The following is a 19362-nucleotide window of genomic DNA, read 5'->3' as shown; positions in this document are numbered from 1 at the left end:
ACATAGACCGAGTGGCCACCTGGCACTTACGCCTGCCTTCATTCTTTTCAATACCCCTTCAATGTTCTCTTCTACTCCGGACAAACTTAAGAAGCATTGCCAATCATAAAATATCGATCCTCACAGCGGTTATCCTGTATAAACCCAGTCTTATTGTTTTTGCAACATCAGGCCTTCTCGCCTCGCCGCCAGCCACGGTCGACCAGTCGCTCGCCTCTTCGAGAGTAACATTGATATGGGTTTGACCATCTTCTCTAGCCCCAGCTTCTAGAAAGGGTATATACAAACCATCATTCAACTGAAGTACATAAGTGCATACGAAAAGGCCTGCCTTCGTTGCTGGTATCGAAATCCAGTCGTCCGCCCCCTGCTCGATCTTGTCCGACTGACCCTCCCGCGTCTCGTCTCTGCGCCTCAACAATGCGATTGGACTTCTCCAACCTTGCTGTCACAGCAAGCTTGCTTGCATCTGCCACAAACTTGGTCGCCCATGACATACCTGTCGACTTGCCCGTGTCGACACTGTTAACATCAGCGCAATCGCATCTCGCCAGGGGTGAAACCAGCGAGGCTCTTGCCTACTACGATGCTGCCGTCGCCAAAGACCCATCGAATTACGTCACTCTATTCAAGCGTGCCACCACCTATCTCTCGCTTGGCCGCTCTAACCAAGCCAGTGAGGACTTTGGCAGGGTCTTGGAGCTCAAGCCAGGATTTGAAGGCGCGCATATCCAACTAGCCAAAATAAAGGCCAAGGTTGCCGATTGGGAAGGCGCCCGATCAGAATACATGGCAGCAAAGAGAAATGATGAATCAACAGAGCTTGTCGAATTGGCAGAGGCCCAGCGGGCCGCAGACCTAGCAGAGGCGGCGGAGAGGGATAAGAATTGGGAAGAATGTATCAGTCATGCCGGCGTAGCCATCCTCGTTGCCTCCAGAGCGCCATCTCTGCGTGAGCGGCGTTCCCGATGCAGGTTTCAGCGTGGAGAAATTGAAGAAGGCATGAGTGATCTGCATCACGTCCTCCAGCTCCGGCCAGGCAGCATTGATCCGCACATTCTCATTTCTGCAACTACTTTCTATGCACTTGCAGATTTTGATAACGCCATTGCACAAGTCAGGAAATGCCTGCACTCTGATCCTGACTCTAAAATTTGCAAGGCGTTACACAAGCAAGAGAGACGTCATCAAAAGGCATTTCAAAAGGCTGAGAGCCAGCTCAACCGAGGCCAGACTACTTCAGCCGGTCGGTCGTTAGTAGGGTCTGCAGACGAACCAGGCCTGCTTCCAAGTATTCGTGAGCAAATAGACAATCTCCGACGAGATGGTTGGATTCCAATGCAAGCCAGGACAAGGTTATACGACAGGGTTGTTGAAATGCTGTGTCAAGCATATGTAGAGGTAAGCCTGGTAGCCCGGTATTTACGCATGTTTCTTTTTTTTATTTTCCCACTCAGAAGATTTCCAAACTTTTGTGCTCCCCTGCCCTCTCGGTATCCATCATGAAATATCTTTCAGCATTTTTGAAACTCCGTTTTTGTTCGGCCACAGCATAACTGACGTTTTTTTGCCCAGTCAAACCACAAGGAGGCCTCTAAATACTGCGAGGAGGCAATCGAGCTAGACCCTGAGTCATTCTGGGGCCTCATATACAAGGGCAAGTCGCTTCTCAAGCGTGAAGAATACGATGCAGCTATTCAGACACTCGAGAAAGCTGCCGAGATACGACCGGACAAGAGTGATAAGATCCATCCCATTTTGCAAAAGGCGCAAATTGCTCTAAAGCGAAGCAAGACGAAGGATTATTACAAGATATTGGGTGTGGCAAATGACGCTGATGAAAGACAAATCAAAGCAGCATATCGCAAAGCATCTAAGCAGTATCACCCAGACAAGGCTGAAAAGCAAGGTATCACTAGGGAGGAAGCACAGAAGAAAATGGGTTCTATCAACGAAGCATACGAGGTCCTCAGCAACCCCGAATTACGTGCCCGATTTGATCAAGGGGATGATCCCAACTCACAAGAGAAAGGTAGTCCGTTTCAAGGAAGCCCATTTGGTGGGGGACACCCTTTCATGTTTCATCAACAAGATGGGGGCGGTGCAAACTTCAAATTCCACTTTCCCGGGGGAGGTGGTGGCCCATTTGGGTTTTAATAAATCATGGCACATAATCAGAAATCATGTGGTATCCAGATTAGTAGGGTAATCCGCTCTCCTTGATTTTATATGAAACGTGCCGTCCAGCTGTGATACACACTCTATCTGCTTCTTCTCGGATAGCATCTTGGGCAGCTGTCGAACCCCTTCTAGACTAATTTGGCAAGTTGCTTTGATTTACTAGCATCCAGAATAAATGTCACCAATTGCAGGACATTTGTATTATCCTGTGCACCACAACTGTCCGATTGGTTGCCATTAAGGAAATAGGCAGGCCATGTGACATCGCCACAGTTCTAATCGTGAGAGGAAGCTAAGGAAATCAACATGAACCAGATAAAAGCCACCATCACAACAATAAGGACATTATGGTATGATCAATCAGGTAGTAAATAACATTACAAATCCTTTAGAATTCGCATCAGATGTCTGCGGACATTCATAGTAGTGCTTATGATCCGACATGCCTATCTAGATATCCAGTTTTATCAATAATGCTTCGTCAAGCCATCAGTTCTAGTCAGTATGATACTGCCCGTTCCCAGAGATTCCTAAGAGCTAAATCCATCGCATTTTGTGTACACAATTTCCAGTAGCTACAGTATGGAAGCATTGGATGCAGAGCGTCTGTTGTCTGAAGCGAAGGATCTCTGTAGACGTCAGAGTTCAAAGTCCCAAGCCAACAAAAGGCGGGAAAGAAAAGGCCGAAGTAAAACAAAGGACAGCAGGCCTCTACCTCCGATGCGCCAAGAGCCCATGACAAGAAATGCGCACTTTATTGCTTCGATGGACAGGTGGCCATCAAGGCGTTGTGAGACTCTAGTCGACGATACATCTAACCATGCGCCCCTTACGATGAATCGTTGCGCTTGATGAAATAGGCCCTGCAATACTAGTTAGCAATTTCAAAAGTTCGAGGTAGCCGACCTATCATCTGTAATGAGCTTACTTGGAGAACTCGTATGCCGACCAGCAAATAGCGGTGCTAGGCATTGTGGTGACTACTCTAGGACGCACACCCTTGAAGAAGCCACGAAACCCTTCTCTTTGATAAAGAAGCTGACATCCGCCTAGAAATCCGTTCACACTTCGAACTTGAGGGTCCGATGATGTACCTCGAGTTTGCAAGATTGTCTTAATTACATCCATTGGTGTGGTCAAGCCAGCCGCAAAGCCTCCAGCAACCGCTCCAGCAAGACAATGCGTAAAAGGGTCGTAATTTTTTTCGGGATTCATGGCCGTCGAAATCGATTCATAAGCCAGAAACTGCAATGCAGTAAACGGGACTGTCATGGACAATGTCGTAGGATATGAAATGTAAAACGCTCCAATGCCTTCGTTTCGGTACACATACTTGGCGCAGTCGATCATGGACCGGTACATTTTGCTGGAGTTTTGGATTTGCATTCGTTGTTTAATGACTGTAACTGAATTAGAGACTGTTTTCGAGCGATGAGAAACGAATCATTAGCAAGCTAGCGAGGACCTTACCATCAAATGGGTTCATAAAGGCATCGCTAGCAATAGTAGCGGCAGCTCCGCTGGTAGCTGTTTCATACATCGTGTCAGTTATGCGAGTATCTCACGGTTCCAACCCAGGGCATGCAGGCTGATACAGAAGTCCATAGTCCGTATTACGATATTAGACTTACCGGCGGCGAGTGGGTGGTGCACACCGGCCTGGTTCCCACCCATGGCATGTTTGACAGCCTCGTATGTAGCAAAGTACACAGCATGTGCAGGGCCTACATGCATCTGTTTAGCCCATTGCAAAAGGCATTGTGCCTGGAAGCATAGTTATCTTACCAGCTCCAACAATGACACTAGACATCCCACGCCACAAACTGAAGAATCCCTCCCCCGATGCTATTTGATAGGTGTTGCGGAGAACACCAGAATAAGCTGTTGTAGTGCTAGGACTGAGGACCTGCATTCGCGTCTAATTTGGATTTTGTTAGTATATGTGAGTAATTCCGATAGGCGGTCGTCGCGCCGGAAATGGCGGCACGTCGGCTCTGGACAAGTAGGGTTGGAGGCAGGTTGGCTAATCGTACTTTGATTGCATCAATGGGATACATGACAGTGTGCTCCTAAATATCGATTCTCAGCATCATTCAACTGACCAAGGGTATACAATGTTCGGCAGAGCCGGTTCGGCTACCATAGCAGGTAAATGGGGATCGGACGTACGGCGATGCCAGCAAACGCGCCTGCTGCCATATTCTGCAACAGGGAGAAGTTAGGCGGAAGTGATTCATAGCTTGTCAGTTGAATAACATAGTCAGCACATCAACACCGCTTTGTTTGTGTGTTTTTTTTTTTTGGGGGGGGGGGGGGGGGTTCAGAGGGAAGGGGGATGGTTGCAATTACTCGTAATCATCGCCTGGCTCGGCACTTGGCTGGGCCATTTCGGCCACAGCTTCAGAAGCTCTGCCGAAGGCTTTAGAGTCCAGGGCAGCCAGATTGGCAGCGGGAGTGCCGGGGCAATCGGCCGATGTCAAGGCAGAAAACAGTCGATGGAAAATTGAGAGACTCGGGATGCGCAGAGACGAATGCTGAGTAAGAGCTGCGCGGATGAATGATTGCGATGTGGTGGTGCACGTCCGGAGTTGGGATGAAGTGCCAACGGCTGAACCACAATGGCCGGGCTAGTCTCAAGGAGTTTGAAATGGAATGGTACGGAAAATGAGTCAAGCAAACGACTGTCAATAAGCAGTCGGTGGATGGGTTGAGGATGAACTTGACCAAAGAGTCGGACAACAATCGAGGCGAAACGGTGTCTGGCAGGTCTGGGCGAGGCCAACTGGTAAAAATTTCCGCGATGGTTGCTCCGTTCACGGCCTCGGAGTCCGGCGCAAACCCAAGTGGCCATCGTTCAAAACCACCCAGTGCTCAGTACTGCGTAGTGCGCACAAAGTAACTACTCTCAGGACCCAGCCACTAGAAGGGGCACCACCAGCCATGCCAGAGCGTCGACTGGTCCATGCATGCACCTCAGCAGACTAGTACCAGTTGACCAATTCCAGGGTCCGGCGCGTCGTCCGCTCGGCATATTAATTACCAAACCGCCTGCCAGACTGGTTCTGCTCCGCATTGATATGTTGATCGAATATAGTGACGCATCGGAGGTGTGTGTCAGCACTGGAGCACTCCGCCATGTGCTGATATGCTATGCTCCTTAGCCTGGATCCTTGCCCTCACTGGTTTCGAACTAGATACTAGCACCTAAGGACCTCGTTCGAACTGGCAGTGTATATCGCAGGGGCTCTTGGCCTCGGCTTTAGTCTAGACACACTCCGAGCCCTCTGAGAAGTGGGAGCTGTGAGCCTGTGGGAGGTCATGGTCTACAATCGTCAGCACATTCATTGTGTACGGAGCAGAATTGAGAAATTAGCCATCCACGATATTTTATTCAGTTTCGCCATAAAATGCTATAATGACGAAAAATTGACTGTTGGGAAGCTGAGTCTTGCTGGTGTAAGCTCGTAGCATACATATGTAGCGAAGTCTGGTCTTTGCCTTGTTGTATCAAATGCTTGAGCTCGTCTCTGGCACTTGAACTATAGATAGGTATCCATTTAGTCATGTCCCGGCGCACTGTCTCGTCTTTTCTTCGGTAAAATACTAGTAGTTGACTATTAATTGGCAGTAGATGGTAATAGAGACACCGGGGTTTAGTAACTTGCCTCTTGGCGCACTCGGCTCGGCTGCGTTGTACTCACATCCGAGCCAGCCTTGTATCATTCAGTCATCCGTCATTTAATCTCGCCTAGACGTAAGTAGTATTACCCCGTCGTAGCCATCATTTGTCGCGTCTCCTCCACCTAAAATTGAGTGTGCAGAGGAAAAGGTCTTTTGGTTGACCACCTGTCTACCCAGGTAGGTTTACATAGTCAAGGGCAAAGCTTGTCATCACCCCTCGTACCACACTTTCATACATTTCGTGAGCAAAATTCGTCGCTGCCCAGGTGTGTAATCAGCCCTCCGGCCATATATCGCCCTTGTAACAAAAAGACACATCTTAAACCACGCCACCTCGTCGACGATGTTGTGCCTGGCGTAGTTGATATATGAGCCCAAGCACACCACCTTCCCCTAGCTCTCCGTGTTGTGTTGAGCTATTTTCTCGGCTAAGGCCCTTATCTGGAGATGTTTCCCATGTTGATTCTCCTAGGATACCGCCTTCATCGTAAACATCATCTTCGTCGCCTACACTTTGTCTGTCTGCTCCGTAGCCTGCACCTTCTTCTATGATCTGATTTTCTCCATGATAAGCACCTCTAGCCTGGCGAGTCCGGTGCCAACTTCTCGCACCCAACGATGGCGCCGTTGGCTGATGATGCGGGTCTAACAACACCGATGCCATGGGAGATAGATGCGGAACGGTGGGCACCATTGCTCTTTTGTGCGGCATCGTGCTGGTCCCACGAGCCCGATTCCGCGCCAAGTCTGTCCGCGAGATGTTTGATTTATGCATATCTGCCGCGAGAGACGGAGAGTTAAGACTAGGGAAGGCTGGCGGCGGGTAAAATTGCCCCCGAGGCCCAGGTGGCATATGACCAGGGATACCCGTCTTTGGATTAATAACATAGTTGTCCAGGAACCCGTAGTATGACGCTGCCATCTTCCCGTGTTTAGTAGAATAATAGTCATCTCGAAGATCGGGGCCGGCTGCCTGTGTCTGAGTTTGTCTCATCCCTTTCTTAAAATCGAAGACAGCAAAGGAACACACATAGCCGAGGCCATCTACATGAATCGTGAACTCACGAAAGAAGTCAACCACCTGTTCCGCGCACTTCGGTAGAGAGAAGAACAAGAGCATTGGAGTTGTGATGATGCCCAAAACCTCTTCCAAGAATATAACAACTTTCATCTTGTACAACTCCGAGAATTCCTGCTTGACCTCGAAGCTATGCAGACGTCCCTGCCAGTGGTCTGGCATGTAATGCGTATATTCGATAACATTTCGTAGTGCATACTCCGGATTAAATACAGTGGTCTCTTCCGATATCATGCCCCGGGTCATAGCCCATATGGCCCCAAAAACACCGAGATAGAATAGGACTGGCCTATCCTGTGTTATTTCAAATCCGAGAAAAAGCTCAGAGTCGAGGAGAGTGCCAACGGCTAGCACAGCTGTTATGGCCCCGGACATAAATGAGATGCTTCGAGCAATTTCTTCCGTCATTCGCTTGGGGAACTGTTCAATATACCGGGTTGCAAATGGAAAAGACATATGGAGCCTTTCATAGAAGATGTGAGGTAGCTCATTGAACTCCCTAAACTTCCACTCCGCAAGAGCCGTGTACTTCCGGGCGGCTGCTAGTTTCGGGTCTTTCTGATATTCCTGCAGCCGTGGCCAATTAGCCTTTGCTTATCAAAATAAAGGCTGAGCTGTGAGCTGGGTGATTCGGCAGCGACATCTTACATTATAATAGGTGAAAAAATACACAATTACAACATATGCGAGTACGACTGGAGCAAAAATGAGGTTGAGGAACCCAGCAAAGTACAGGCGCTGTCGAAGCTTTTGACTAAGCAAAGAACGTCTATCGGCGCGCAAAAATTCCTGCCTCACTTGGCCAAACTCGTTGAAAGCCATGTCGAGTATACAATAATGCAAGTACCATTCCATAGTTTTTGAAAAAAGCTGTCTGTCGCCTAGAAGGGGTACCGGGAGTGAGAGGTTGAGAACATCCTTGTTGATCATTGCGATAAGAAAGTTCTCCTTTCTCATTAAGCGATTTGCTATGTCATGAGCGTCAAGTCTTTCCTTCGACTGACTTCCGATATAACGGCGAAGATTGCGCGGCATATTGGTGGCAGTCTTCGGGTTATAATCACGCAAGGACATGATTCGGGCAACGATATCTTGCCACGATACTGTTTGCATATCCTGCTCAGGAATTTCTAGCAGATAGACAAAGAAGTCTCGGACATATATCAAGCGACGGATCTCAAAGAAGTATTGGACCGATTTCCATATAAAGAAAAAGGAATACATCCAGATGCCAAGGCTCCAGGAGGTCGACATATATCGTGTGCACTGATTGACGACAACTTCACTCAACGACTTACTATGAGGCACTTTTCCATAGTCAACACATTGAGTGAGAAACGTCAGTAGAACGGCGACAAAAAGCGTCTCCCTACACCTTGTTAGCAGATCTAATGCATTTTGTCACCATTTGCACTCACAGAAGCCACAGTGCATTCGAACACAGTATGCATAGTAGACCACCACCCTCATAGTAATCATATACATCCCGCATAAAGCTATCAAGGTTTGAGATATTGACCCATCTCCAAAGGGCTTTCTCCCTCCTCCCACCAGGAGCTAGGCCATTCATCAAAGACCTAGGCTGCTGTATACTGATGTCGCTTTGCTGGCTATGCGGATGCATGTGCTGATGTCCGGTTGTTGCCTGCCACCGTGCTTTTGGTTGTCTGTCGAATTTTCCGGCGTGCAGGGGCGTCGTATCGTGATCTGTATGCATGGACTGCAAGGTTCTTTTATGTTCCTGTTCATGAGACTCAACTAAAAGCGATGCCGGCACATCATTCTCGACGTCCTCGTCATGATACGGCCATCGGGAAGTTGATGCAAATTTGGAGAATTGCGTTGATTCACCTCCAGCGATATTGGTCGATGTATGCGACGCAGCATGCTTTCTTCCGGTAGCTGGAGTCTCGGCATCAATGTAGTCGAAGTTGTGATCTACACTTTCCGAGTCCAGCCTGTTGCTCTCCTTGAGGTTCACAACTTCCCCGCTGTGCGAGCTTGTACCTGCTTCACTTTGAACCGGACGGCCGCGTCGAGACGGCGTCTCGTCCGGGTGAAACATATCGGATGCCATTATCGTGGCAAAGTTCTTTTGCAGAAAACGTAGAGCTTGCCGGGCTCCTGCACACTTGTTTGGTGGCACTGTTGTTCAGTCGCGTGCGGTGGACGTCATCTCCTGGCGTTTGGTCCTAAGCTTCACTGGATAGGCTCCTGTTAGCAATTCTCCTAACACAAATATCTTTCGAGGATTGTTAGCTAGATTGAGCTACTTCTCCGTACCGGGTACGCATCCATCTATATGAACAGATGGCCGTATGATAGACAGCCCGACGTAACACGATTATTTCTTACTCCGTAGATGTTAGGTGGTGGTTCCAGTAGTAGTGTGTTGGCGGCTGCTCCACTCAAGTCAAGTGCTATTGTACCATCAAATTTAGGCTGCACGGGGTCCTCCCTGGTCCACCACGGGGGAATGACCCTCCAAATGCCTTCGGATTATTAGCTATACTGTTACGCCAAAGCATCTGACCCAGTGCCTAGATGCAACTAGTACCTCTCAGTTACTTGGTAAGGTACCCAGAGTACATATAGTAGCTAAAGAGGAACCCCAAGAAATAGAATATCACTATTACATTATGAGGTATTCGCACAGTCCAAGAACACTGACGGAATGCGCCTCAGTTACGTTGCTCTGTATCGTCGTGTACATTGCAATAAGAGAATTTATGGAACCAATGTCTGCGTCCATGAGACTTTGAAAATGGCCCGTGGTCATTACACCAGTCGGCTTTGTAGAGGCACCTGACACAAACTCTCCATGTGACTAAGTCTAGAAGATGCCAACAGACTATTAGGGTACCTTTGCGCGCCAAGGGGTTTTGCAGTGATAGTTACCATGCACAATAACTAGAACAAGAGAGCTCATTAGAATTTATTTAAGCCATAAGACTTTCAAAACTGCCTGTGATAATGTAAGACCTGTCTTGTCATGTCTCTCTGACCAGAACCAGAGGTCGCGTGCAAAGGTACCCTAGGTACCTAGGTAGGTTGTGCCTAGGGTAATGTCGAGTATCGGCAAAGCGCCGGAAATTGAATAGCCCAGGCATCTGTCATTACCCCGACTTCACCGCCTTCCTACCTGGTACAGACGTGTCAGAGAGACGCATCATGAGTTTGGAAGGCCGGGCGGATGCCTACCTACTAGGTACTAGGTAGGTACCTAGGTTAGAGCTGGTACAACTTTTTGACCTTTCTTACATATCACATTTGAGACACATTGCATGAGCACCGCATTGTATTATTTGAAAGAAGAGTGTAGGTTGCTCTTCAGCCTTTCATAACCAAGTCGTACCTTGCTGTGATCTCCAACGGCACAATGTGTTGATCAGGGACATTGACTACTACCACATTCTTTGGCACAAGATCCTTTTCAACCATCCGTTTCCAACCACATTTGGCATCCTAAGACAGTCTAGGGGAGACTTTCTCATAAAATAATGGCCAGGTTGCAGGCGCCTCTGGGAGGGCATCCCGAGGCTAGCACAACAATGTCCGAGCAGATGGATGTCGGAAATAACATCCTGCCGGCAAAGGGCTCTAATTCACTCGCAACGAAGATTACAGCTGTCCTTTCTACATCGTTTTCTGATACGGAGTTTCGTGAAGCCCTCACCCTGATTGACCAGCAAGGATTTGCAAATGATGCGAGAAATCGGAGACAGATCAGGATCAACCTTCAAAAAGAAGTTATAGACAGCAATGGGACCATAATTGACAACTTTGGCCGAGTTTCAGAGGTAAGTTTCCTCCCAGCCATTACACGATTCATACATTGACCGATTGCAATAAATGAAGCAATTGCATCGCGTTAGGCTCATACTCGAAAAACTGAAGGCGGAGTATGAGGGCATCAAGACTCAGGTAGCCCTAGCTCAATCAGAAACGTCACCTACTCTCCGCGAAGCCGCATCTCTATTAGAAAAACGTGAAGAAGTTTTCACAAAGCAGCGCGTCCTATCAGCATTTAAGGAATATTTTCTTCTGACTGAACCAGAGCTTGTGGCATTGACATCAACCGCCGAGCCCGTCGACGAGCGGTTTTTCGACGCCCTGTCCAAGGCAAGGAAAATTAGTAAGGATTGCGAGATCCTACTTGGGCTTCAGGAGCAGACACTTGGTTTAGATTTGATGGAGCAAACATCTAAACATCTCAATTTCGGGTTTCAAAAATTATACAAATGGACTCAAAGAGGGTTCAAGACACTGGACCTTGAGAATCCACATATGAACACATCTATTCGACAAGCTCTCAGAGTCTTGGCAGAGCGGCCATCTCTTTTTCAAAACTGCCTTAATTTCTTCGCAGAAGCCAGAGAGCGCATCCTTTCAGAAGCGTTCCACACCGCTCTGACCGGCACAACTTCGTCCGGTATTGATGATGCTTCTGTCAAACCGATTGACGCTGCAGCGCATGACATGTTGCGTTACGTGGGAGACATGTTAGCATGGGTGCACTCAGCTACCGTAAGCGAGCGTGAAGCTCTCGAGATCCTATTTATCTCTGAGGGCGAAGAGCTTGCTAAGGGTCTAAGAGAAGGAAGGGATGCCGAGGTTTGGCGCCTTGTCGCAGATGATGAGGGAAAAGATAGCGAGTTCAATGCTCTTGCGGCTCTCAATGACCTAGTCGACAGAGACGTCGCTGGAGTCACGAGGCTGGTTCGCCAGCGCGTCGAGCAGGTAGTTCAAGCGAACGAGGAGATTTTACCGGCATACAAACTTGCAACCCTCCTTGGCTTTTACGGTCTGACGTTTGAAAAGCTGCTCGGATCAGCTTCGTTTCTTTCCGAGTGTATCCACAGCTTAGAGATGCAGGCGTTTCGGCAGTTCCGATCCTTGCTCAAAGATAATATCGCCATCATGCAGACGAACTCTGAAAACATCCCTGTGGATCTTGCGCCGCCTTTGTTCTTCAGTCGTGCGTTAGATCAGCTCGATGCCATTATGCATACTTACGACTCATCACTATCGTCGACTGACTTTCGTGGAAACGAGGTTGAAAGTGTGCTTGCGGACGCCCTCGAGCCATTCATATCTGCATGTGATATCATGGCGAAGTCGATGAAACCGCTGAAGGCGGCAATCTTTACTGTCAATTTCAATCTTGCTGCCTACAAATGTCTTGCCAAGTTCGATTTCGCAAAGGAACGAGCAGAAGATATTCGCATCAATATCCGAGAAGCATCAACAAGGATTGTACAAAGTCAATACGAGTTCTTCCGTGGTCAATCTGGTTTAGAATCTTTGTTCAATAACATTAATGATTCTCAGGATGCGGGCGGCTCTTGTCTAGACCGCGACATACTGACCAAAGCCAGTCAGCAACTGGACGAGTTTCTACCGTCCGCCCTAATGGATGCTATCGATAGGGTCAAGTGTGTGCAAGACACGATATTGGCCCACCAAATGACTGAGGAAGCCGCAGATTTATTCTGCAAGGATTTTGAGAAACTCGAGCTGGAGATCGACAAGAAGGATTCCAACATAGCGGTCAATGACGCGGGCTCTTTGCGATCACGATTTCCTCGTACATCTGCAGAAATACGCGTTTTACTATCCTGAAAGCAATCGACTATGTCGTTCTGCGGACGTACTTCTTTATAATGGTAAGTTAAAGGCGGACACAGCCCTCTGTTGGAATATCATGGCCCTTCAGTAGTATGGTATCATATCCTTAAGCTTAGCCGCCTGATTAAACCATTACATCCCAACATGTAGATTTGCGCTTGCCTCTGGTACTTGCATTGGTTCAGACGTTCGTAATGCATACAACCTCACAGAATGGTAAAAAATCAAATTTCACACCAGCTACATTGGGAGTTTGATTGCGCCTAATCAGCCTTGCAGTTCCAAAGCATCCAACTTTGAAAGATTTGTTATGCCCGCATCTTCTTGTGCCCAAGATGGCCCGCATCCGAGAATGTGGATCCTGGGTGAGTACTTCGTATCCCATCTTTTGAGATTGTCGAGGGGTAGTCCAGCTTGACATGCTCAACACCCCAAACTCTGCCTTACGTCACTGGAACCACAGCCCCGATCTTGGATCGTTGCTGGCACGGAGGCTATGCTAGCGTCAACAACCAAAGGCTCTGCCCAAACCACACCCGTTTCTTGTCCAGTGCCCAAAACACAGCATTTCTTCACATTCCCTATTAACCTTCAACGACAGCGATACCAGCAGTTCCCGAGACCATATCGCTCGCATCAGAGCAACTAACGAAGAAGGCCGTTGATATCTCCACTAATCTCGTCTTGTGAAGGCAACAAACGTAGCCAAAGCCCTGGGTCGGCAGAGCCTTCACTCCCTAGGCTAGCATGCCATCAAATCCGGTGCCATGTTGAGAAATAAGGTCTTCACGGCGCTCCAGAAGACTTATGACGACAGCTATCTAAGTTGCTCGACAGCTGTCTACTATGAGAGCCAGGTGCGTCACCCGAGTTTTCCATTGCGCATCCGCCATAAATGTCAGCCCAGGTCCGTATTCAATCAGCTAACAAGAATTTATCACCAGGGTGACGAGCTGGAGGCAATGCGCCATTGGAGGCATGCACTCGAGCAAATTTACGAACACCGAGCTACCAAGTCCGTTCCAGGCTACGGGCCTCAAACGGATACTGAAAAGGCATTAGTGGAAGCATTAAACCAATTGGAGCTGCAATGCAAAGAAAGGATTGATCTCCTAGAAGCTCTACGTGTTTCTCGTCAAGAAGGCTTGCCTCTGCCACCAGCCACTGGTACTTCCAAGGCTTCGACATCCTGCGAAGACAGAAATATGAACCGTCCAAAAGGCTCCATTGGACAAGGCACCATTCCTGCCGTAACATACTCGGAACTATCTCGACCCACACTTCCTAGCCGACCGTCCTTACCTCCTCGAACATCGTCGGAACAAGCGACTACTTCAATGTCAAATGGAGGCAACCAGAATGTGGAAGCAAATTTCCGCCTTGGCGCGAATTCAAGGTCATTGTCACCAAGTCTCCCCGGTAGGACGGATAAAACGTCGCGTTCCAGTAGCCCAGAGAAACATACTATGAGAACAACCCTCCGTTCTGGTAGGACGAATGACAAACCCAGCAAACCGGTTCGACATTCGCCAAAACCCGCAGCAGAGGGACCAAGTAAAGCAGCGACATTGGCATGGAGTGCCCTCGGATCGCGAGAACGACCCTACAAAATACCCGCTTCTGATGGCCCTTCATCGACCCCTCGTTTAACTGCTCGGGCCGCTTCAGATCAGACAAAGCCTGTATCATCATCACCTTTGCAATGGGACAGTCATTCCAGACGACTGGTGACACAGCGAGATGCGGAAAGTTGTCCCAACGGATTGCTATCCATTGGTGCATCTAGACATTCTGAGGAGTATCCACGGTCTAAGTCCTCCCTGCTATCCGTTTCCGCCGCCTCCAGCGCTCTGAACGCCTCATCATGTCAAGAGACACCCTTTTCAGATTCAACAGTGAACAAATCAGAACGTATTTCGCCCGCACGTACGGTTGCAACCATGGGTCAATTCTCAAGATTCTCGAGGGGCGAGCAGGCTCCCAACCCACCTCCCGCTGATGACCCAGAAGAGACCGCAGAGAAAAGGAACTTCTCCGACAGTGCAATAAGACGCAAAGAAGTGGTCAAGAGACGAGTTCAGCCGTCTTACCCAACGTCCAGAAACAGTGTCCTGAGTCGTGGGAACGTATCTCGTCAAGATAAGCGACAAGCAAAGGACGACGGCTCAAGCGATTCCGATAGCCCTACAACCGAATCGCTCTCCAAGCCTGGAAGGACCAAGCGAAAAGGCCCCCTGGTAATTCATAGTGCACAGTCACGATCATCTGAGGATATCGATTCGGACGATGACTCCACGGCGAAGGCATGGGAAAAGAAGAAGACCGCCATTCTTAAGCATCTGCCATCTGGTATTGATGAAGGAGCGGCGAAGCAAATTCTTAGCGATATTGTCGTGCAAGGAGACGAGGTACATTGGGAAGATATTGCTGGGCTAGAAATTGCAAAAAATGCTCTTAGAGAAACAGTTGTCTACCCGTTTCTTCGACCAGATTTGTTTATGGGACTACGCGAGCCGGCCAGGGGTATGCTTTTATTTGGACCTCCGGGGACAGGAAAGACTATGCTAGCACGAGCCGTGGCCACCGAGTCGAAATCCACATTTTTTTCTATCTCCGCCAGCAGCTTGACAAGCAAATACCTCGGAGAATCGGAGAAGCTAGTCCGTGCTCTGTTTGGTCTCGCAAGAGCTCTAGCGCCCAGCATTATATTCGTGGACGAGATTGATTCTCTTCTATCGCAAAGATCTGGGTCAGGAGAACATGAGGCTACAAGGCGGATCAAAACAGAGTTTCTGATACAGTGGAGCGATTTGCAACGCGCAGCTGCCGGAAGAGAAGCTACAGAAAAGGATAAAGAGCGAGGAGATGCAAACAGAGTTCTTGTCCTCGCCGCAACGAACCTTCCTTGGGCGATTGACGAAGCAGCCAGGCGTAGATTCGTTCGACGGCAGTACATTCCACTGCCAGAGCCACGGACCAGAGAAACGCAACTACGAACGCTGCTAGGACAGCAAAAGCATGGCCTTTCTGAATCAGATATAGAGATACTTGTTAGGTTGACAGACGGTAAGTTGAGTGCAATAATGCTTCCACTGTTACCTAAATCCAGTGTCCTCTTTCTGAAGGGTGGATAACTAAGACACTAGCCCATTCACCTTGTTAACTTATCATTTCAGGATTTTCGGGTTCAGATATTACTGCTTTAGCAAAGGATGCCGCAATGGGGCCACTTCGATCACTTGGTGAAGCATTACTTCACATGACTATGGATGACATTCGACCTATTCTACTTGTAGACTTTGAAGCAAGCCTAAGCACAATACGACCCAGCGTGAGCAAGGCTGGGCTGAAGGAGTATGAAGATTGGGCCAAGGAATTCGGCGAAAGAGGAGGCTAGACAAGGACTCTCAAAACTTTGAGAATGTGCACAACAAGCTGAATTTTGTATAGTCCCCAACTCAAGCCAGCCATATACTTCACGATCATTATTATCAAATGCAATGCCCAGGGTGATTGTGATCAGGAGGCAAAAGCTTCAAAAGGTCAATTCACGGAATGAAGTACAAATATTATATCTTACAAAGTCATATAGATTGGTTCCAGTCGTGTTACTGTTCCATCCGCTTTGTCAGCCCAACCCACAAATACAGTGCTTTTTGCTTGCGTATTCAATCACTCGTAATGCGTTGAACACCTGCCTCAGACCAAAGCTGATGATTTCGCGTTTCCTATTATCAGCTCCACGGTAACAAAGTCTAGGCTTAATATAGTGGAGTGCAAATATATATATATGTATGATCCATGCAGGAGCCACGTCCATAATGCTCCATTCCCAAGTACCCTCAGGCATGACCGTCAGTTTCTAAATGTTTGTCCTCGACAGCCTCCGTTCGGCTTTGGCTGCCATTTTTGTCTCTCGGTCTGCTATTCGTTCTTCTAGCGTTGGAACAGGCGGCCGCTCGTTGATAGGAGCACCAAAAGGGGCAATGATATGTTTTACAACGTGTCGTTTATGCCGAGAAGTCGGCCAGCCAGGCACAATCGACACAACATCTCCTGTTCGCAGTGACGAGTTGGGATCGTGTACAAGATAATGTTTCGGATCAGGGAACCACTAAAGTAACTACAGTTAGCCCAATATTGAAGGACGAGATGGACAACAGGGTAGCTTCTCGAAGCTAAGAACCACAATAAGCCACAATATTGAGACTTACTTTATTCACGATTTTGTTCCATTTTTGGCCGCCTACTCGGACCTTAACAGTTTTTTGCATTAAGCCGGCAGATACTACTACACCGTGGAGTTCGTGGGTCACACGGCGTGCAGCTTTCGCAACTTGAGAAGACATCCTAGCATATGGTGACGAGTATCACCCTCATGAAGTGAAGTTCTTGTCGTGTTCGACTATGTAGCCTACTTCCGGACTTCCGATGTGGCCGGCAAAATGGATTGAGGCAATCCGGATCTTTGAGGTCTGCAGTCTCCAAGTACAGAGGTTAATTAAGTGCGTCAAGTGATAAACATAAAGTAGAACTCCAAATGTTAGCAAGGGACTTTTTTGCCGCATCCCTGAGCTATCATTTGGGTCACCGCTTGCCAGATACGCCTGCTTACTCGGCGTTATTATGTAATTCCAGGCGGACCTGGTAGTTTCGGAAGCGGGGGTTGCTAGTACCTACGAGGTAGGATACCTCATGTGCAGTGGGGCAAGAGCAAAAGATTCTCGTGAAAACCCGCCATCTTTTATCTTCCACAACACACGTCCAGGAACTGATGCCTGAAAAGACTCGTGAACAGGGCTTTTTTTCTACGCAAGTGTTCAATTACACGGGACTGCATAGCTAATTTAGCTAGCTGTGAATCTATCTCACCGCCTCTCACCTCGCCAGAGTCACCACTAAACATCATGTCATCACCGGATCGCCGTACTGGGGTGAAACGACCTAGTAAGAAAAGCCCTACCTACAATGGCTTTTACCTAAGCCTCCATTTCCCTGTATACATCTTCGCCGGGCTGAAGACTAACCTTACCCTGTGTTCTGGCGAAGCAGGGACACAATCATTGCCTCCCCCGGCATTGCCTCAGTTGGTTGCGGAGCAACACACTGCCATACCACCCACGGATAAGGACACTCAGCGACTGATAGTTGTGCTATCAAATGCAAGTCTCGAAACCTATAAAGCATCCCATGGCGGTAGTAGCAGAACCGGCGTTCATCGTGAGGACAAATATTCATTGCTCAATAGCGACGAGCATATAGGCGTCATGCGGAAGATGAATCGTGATATCAGCGATGCTCGTCCGGACATCACACATCAGGTCACATCCCTCCTCTGTTAAGGATGAGTTTTTTACTCGACTGTGCTGACTGTTACTTGCAGTGTCTGTTGACTTTGCTAGATTCGCCCATCAATAAGGCCGGTAAACTGCAGATTTATATTCACACAGCAAAGGGAGTCTTGATCGAAGTGTCTCCCTCTGTGCGAATCCCGAGAACATTCAAGCGGTTTGCTGGCCTCATGGTTCAGCTGCTTCACCGTCTGTCGATCCGATCCACCAACTCGAATGAAAAGTTGCTTCGAGTGATTCAGAACCCAATCACTGACCATCTCCCCCCGAATTGCCGCAAAGTAACGCTCAGCTTTGATGCTCCGCTGGTTCGCGTCCGTGAGTATATGGAAACAATCGGATCGAAGGAGAGTATTTGTGTATTTGTCGGGGCCATGGCAAAAGGCTCAGGACACCTTTGCAGACTCGATTGTGGACGAGAAGATATCTATCAGCAACTATTCACTATCAGCCAGCGTGGCGTGCAGCAAATTCTGCCATGCGGCGGAGGATGTGTGGGATGTTCTTTGAGCTTGCCAATTTTCCGCAAAAATAAAGAACAGGACTTGGCCTACGTGAAATTGTACGGTACGGCCAAGGCGACAGCCTGTATGGTCCCCCTGCAGTGATACAACATCGCCGCACGGTGTGACACGTCTGGCAGACACTTGGGTCGCCTGGGCTTGGCGCCGTCTCTTGTTTTTACAACCAAAACACGGATGCGTTCAAAAGACAGGTCCAAGGCTCTTTCAACGTCTTGAAGGAGCAATTTACCGTTGCCTTAGCTCAGTTGGCCCTTATGGGTGACAAGATTCTACCAATATGCTCAGTATCACGCGAATTCTCCTCGATAGCGTTTGATCGAGGTCGTCATGATAGAAGGTTGATCCACGTTGTTCAGGAACCATAATATCCGCCGGGCCAAGACGGTCCTCCACAGAAAGGGATTGGGGTAGTTAATTTCAGGGCTAAGGACTTATGGTAATCCGGCTGTGCGGATTTTTGTTTGAAGCATTCTTCTTACATCGTAAGTCATCATTCTAGGATATACAATCGAAACATATTGTCATTCAAAGGCGCCTCATCGACTGCATACAAAGCATCATAAAGCCATTGATATTAGTGTGTGTGTGCATACATTTGAGACTGGTTTACGAGACAAACAAGTATTGGTGCATGTGTGCCACAGGACAATACAACTGCGGTTCCCGGCTAAAAAAAAAAAAAAAAAGAAGGCGAAGCCATGCAGAAACGACCCATGGGTCAGACCGCCTTTTCCGTCAACCAATACCATCATAACAGTCGCAGCAGCTTTCGAGTGCCCTGCATTGGACCCAGAGCCAGCACACAACACGGAGTTGATAAACGGTCACGATGGCCCAATACCTGTGTGAGCGAAGCCTGTGGGCTCCAATGGCTGTGTGGATGTCACTGTGTAACACGACACTGGACTTATCACAACAG

At 48.4% G+C, this 19362-nt stretch overlaps 8 protein-coding genes across 8 annotated transcripts; 4 read left to right on the top strand and 4 right to left on the bottom strand.

Annotated features, from left to right (window-relative positions):
- The first annotated feature begins 8 nt into the window (after positions 1–8).
- Positions 9–2544, top strand: J3458_001090 (uncharacterized protein). The gene is made up of 2 exons (XM_007808264.2): positions 9–1401; positions 1576–2544. The coding sequence occupies exons 1-2, from the start codon at positions 421–423 to the stop codon at positions 2155–2157; spliced, it is 1563 nt and encodes a 520-aa protein (XP_007806455.1). The 5' UTR covers positions 9–420; the 3' UTR covers positions 2158–2544.
- Positions 2545–3010: 466 nt separating this feature from the next.
- On the bottom strand, positions 3011–4568 carry MRS4 (Fe(2+) transporter; the record flags this gene model as incomplete). The annotated part of the gene is made up of 8 exons (XM_007808265.1): positions 3011–3044; positions 3110–3581; positions 3652–3708; positions 3813–3905; positions 3967–4099; positions 4215–4250; positions 4351–4420; positions 4531–4568. The coding sequence occupies 8 exons, from the start codon at positions 4566–4568 to the stop codon at positions 3011–3013; spliced, it is 933 nt and encodes a 310-aa protein (XP_007806456.1).
- Positions 4569–4657: 89 nt separating this feature from the next.
- J3458_001088 (uncharacterized protein) lies at positions 4658–5032 on the bottom strand (the record flags this gene model as incomplete). Its single annotated transcript, XM_066116529.1, has 1 exon — positions 4658–5032. The coding sequence occupies one exon, from the start codon at positions 5030–5032 to the stop codon at positions 4658–4660; it is 375 nt and encodes a 124-aa protein (XP_065978411.1).
- A 175-nt stretch (positions 5033–5207) lies between these two features.
- Positions 5208–9681, bottom strand: ATG9 (autophagy protein atg9). The gene is made up of 3 exons (XM_007808266.2): positions 8359–9681; positions 7589–8309; positions 5208–7507 (listed from the first exon to the last, which is right to left on the bottom strand). The coding sequence occupies exons 1-3, from the start codon at positions 9015–9017 to the stop codon at positions 6182–6184; spliced, it is 2706 nt and encodes a 901-aa protein (XP_007806457.2). The 5' UTR covers positions 9018–9681; the 3' UTR covers positions 5208–6181.
- A 759-nt stretch (positions 9682–10440) lies between these two features.
- On the top strand, positions 10441–12562 carry COG6 (Golgi transport complex subunit 6; the record flags this gene model as incomplete). Its single annotated transcript, XM_066116528.1, has 2 exons — positions 10441–10740; positions 10799–12562. The coding sequence occupies 2 exons, from the start codon at positions 10441–10443 to the stop codon at positions 12560–12562; spliced, it is 2064 nt and encodes a 687-aa protein (XP_065978410.1).
- A 773-nt stretch (positions 12563–13335) lies between these two features.
- Positions 13336–15965, top strand: J3458_001085 (uncharacterized protein; the record flags this gene model as incomplete). The annotated part of the gene is made up of 3 exons (XM_007808268.2): positions 13336–13425; positions 13513–15634; positions 15745–15965. The coding sequence occupies 3 exons, from the start codon at positions 13336–13338 to the stop codon at positions 15963–15965; spliced, it is 2433 nt and encodes an 810-aa protein (XP_007806459.2).
- A 465-nt stretch (positions 15966–16430) lies between these two features.
- J3458_001084 (uncharacterized protein) lies at positions 16431–16917 on the bottom strand (the record flags this gene model as incomplete). The annotated part of the gene is made up of 2 exons (XM_066116527.1): positions 16431–16682; positions 16783–16917. 2 exons carry the CDS (start codon positions 16915–16917, stop codon positions 16431–16433), a joined length of 387 nt encoding a protein of 128 aa, XP_065978409.1.
- Positions 16918–17330: 413 nt separating this feature from the next.
- Positions 17331–19241, top strand: NEP1 (18S rRNA pseudouridine methyltransferase). The gene is made up of 3 exons (XM_066116526.1): positions 17331–17515; positions 17618–17889; positions 17952–19241. The coding sequence occupies exons 1-3, from the start codon at positions 17476–17478 to the stop codon at positions 18525–18527; spliced, it is 888 nt and encodes a 295-aa protein (XP_065978408.1). The 5' UTR covers positions 17331–17475; the 3' UTR covers positions 18528–19241.
- The last annotated feature ends 121 nt before the right edge of the window (positions 19242–19362 follow it).

The sequence above is a fragment of the Metarhizium acridum genome, assembly GCF_019434415.1.
Source record: "Metarhizium acridum strain ARSEF 324 chromosome Unknown scaffold_1, whole genome shotgun sequence".
NCBI classification, from domain to species: domain Eukaryota; kingdom Fungi; phylum Ascomycota; class Sordariomycetes; order Hypocreales; family Clavicipitaceae; genus Metarhizium; species Metarhizium acridum.
Note: the sequence above shows the minus strand (reverse complement) of the source record. Positions and strands in the feature narration are given on the sequence as shown.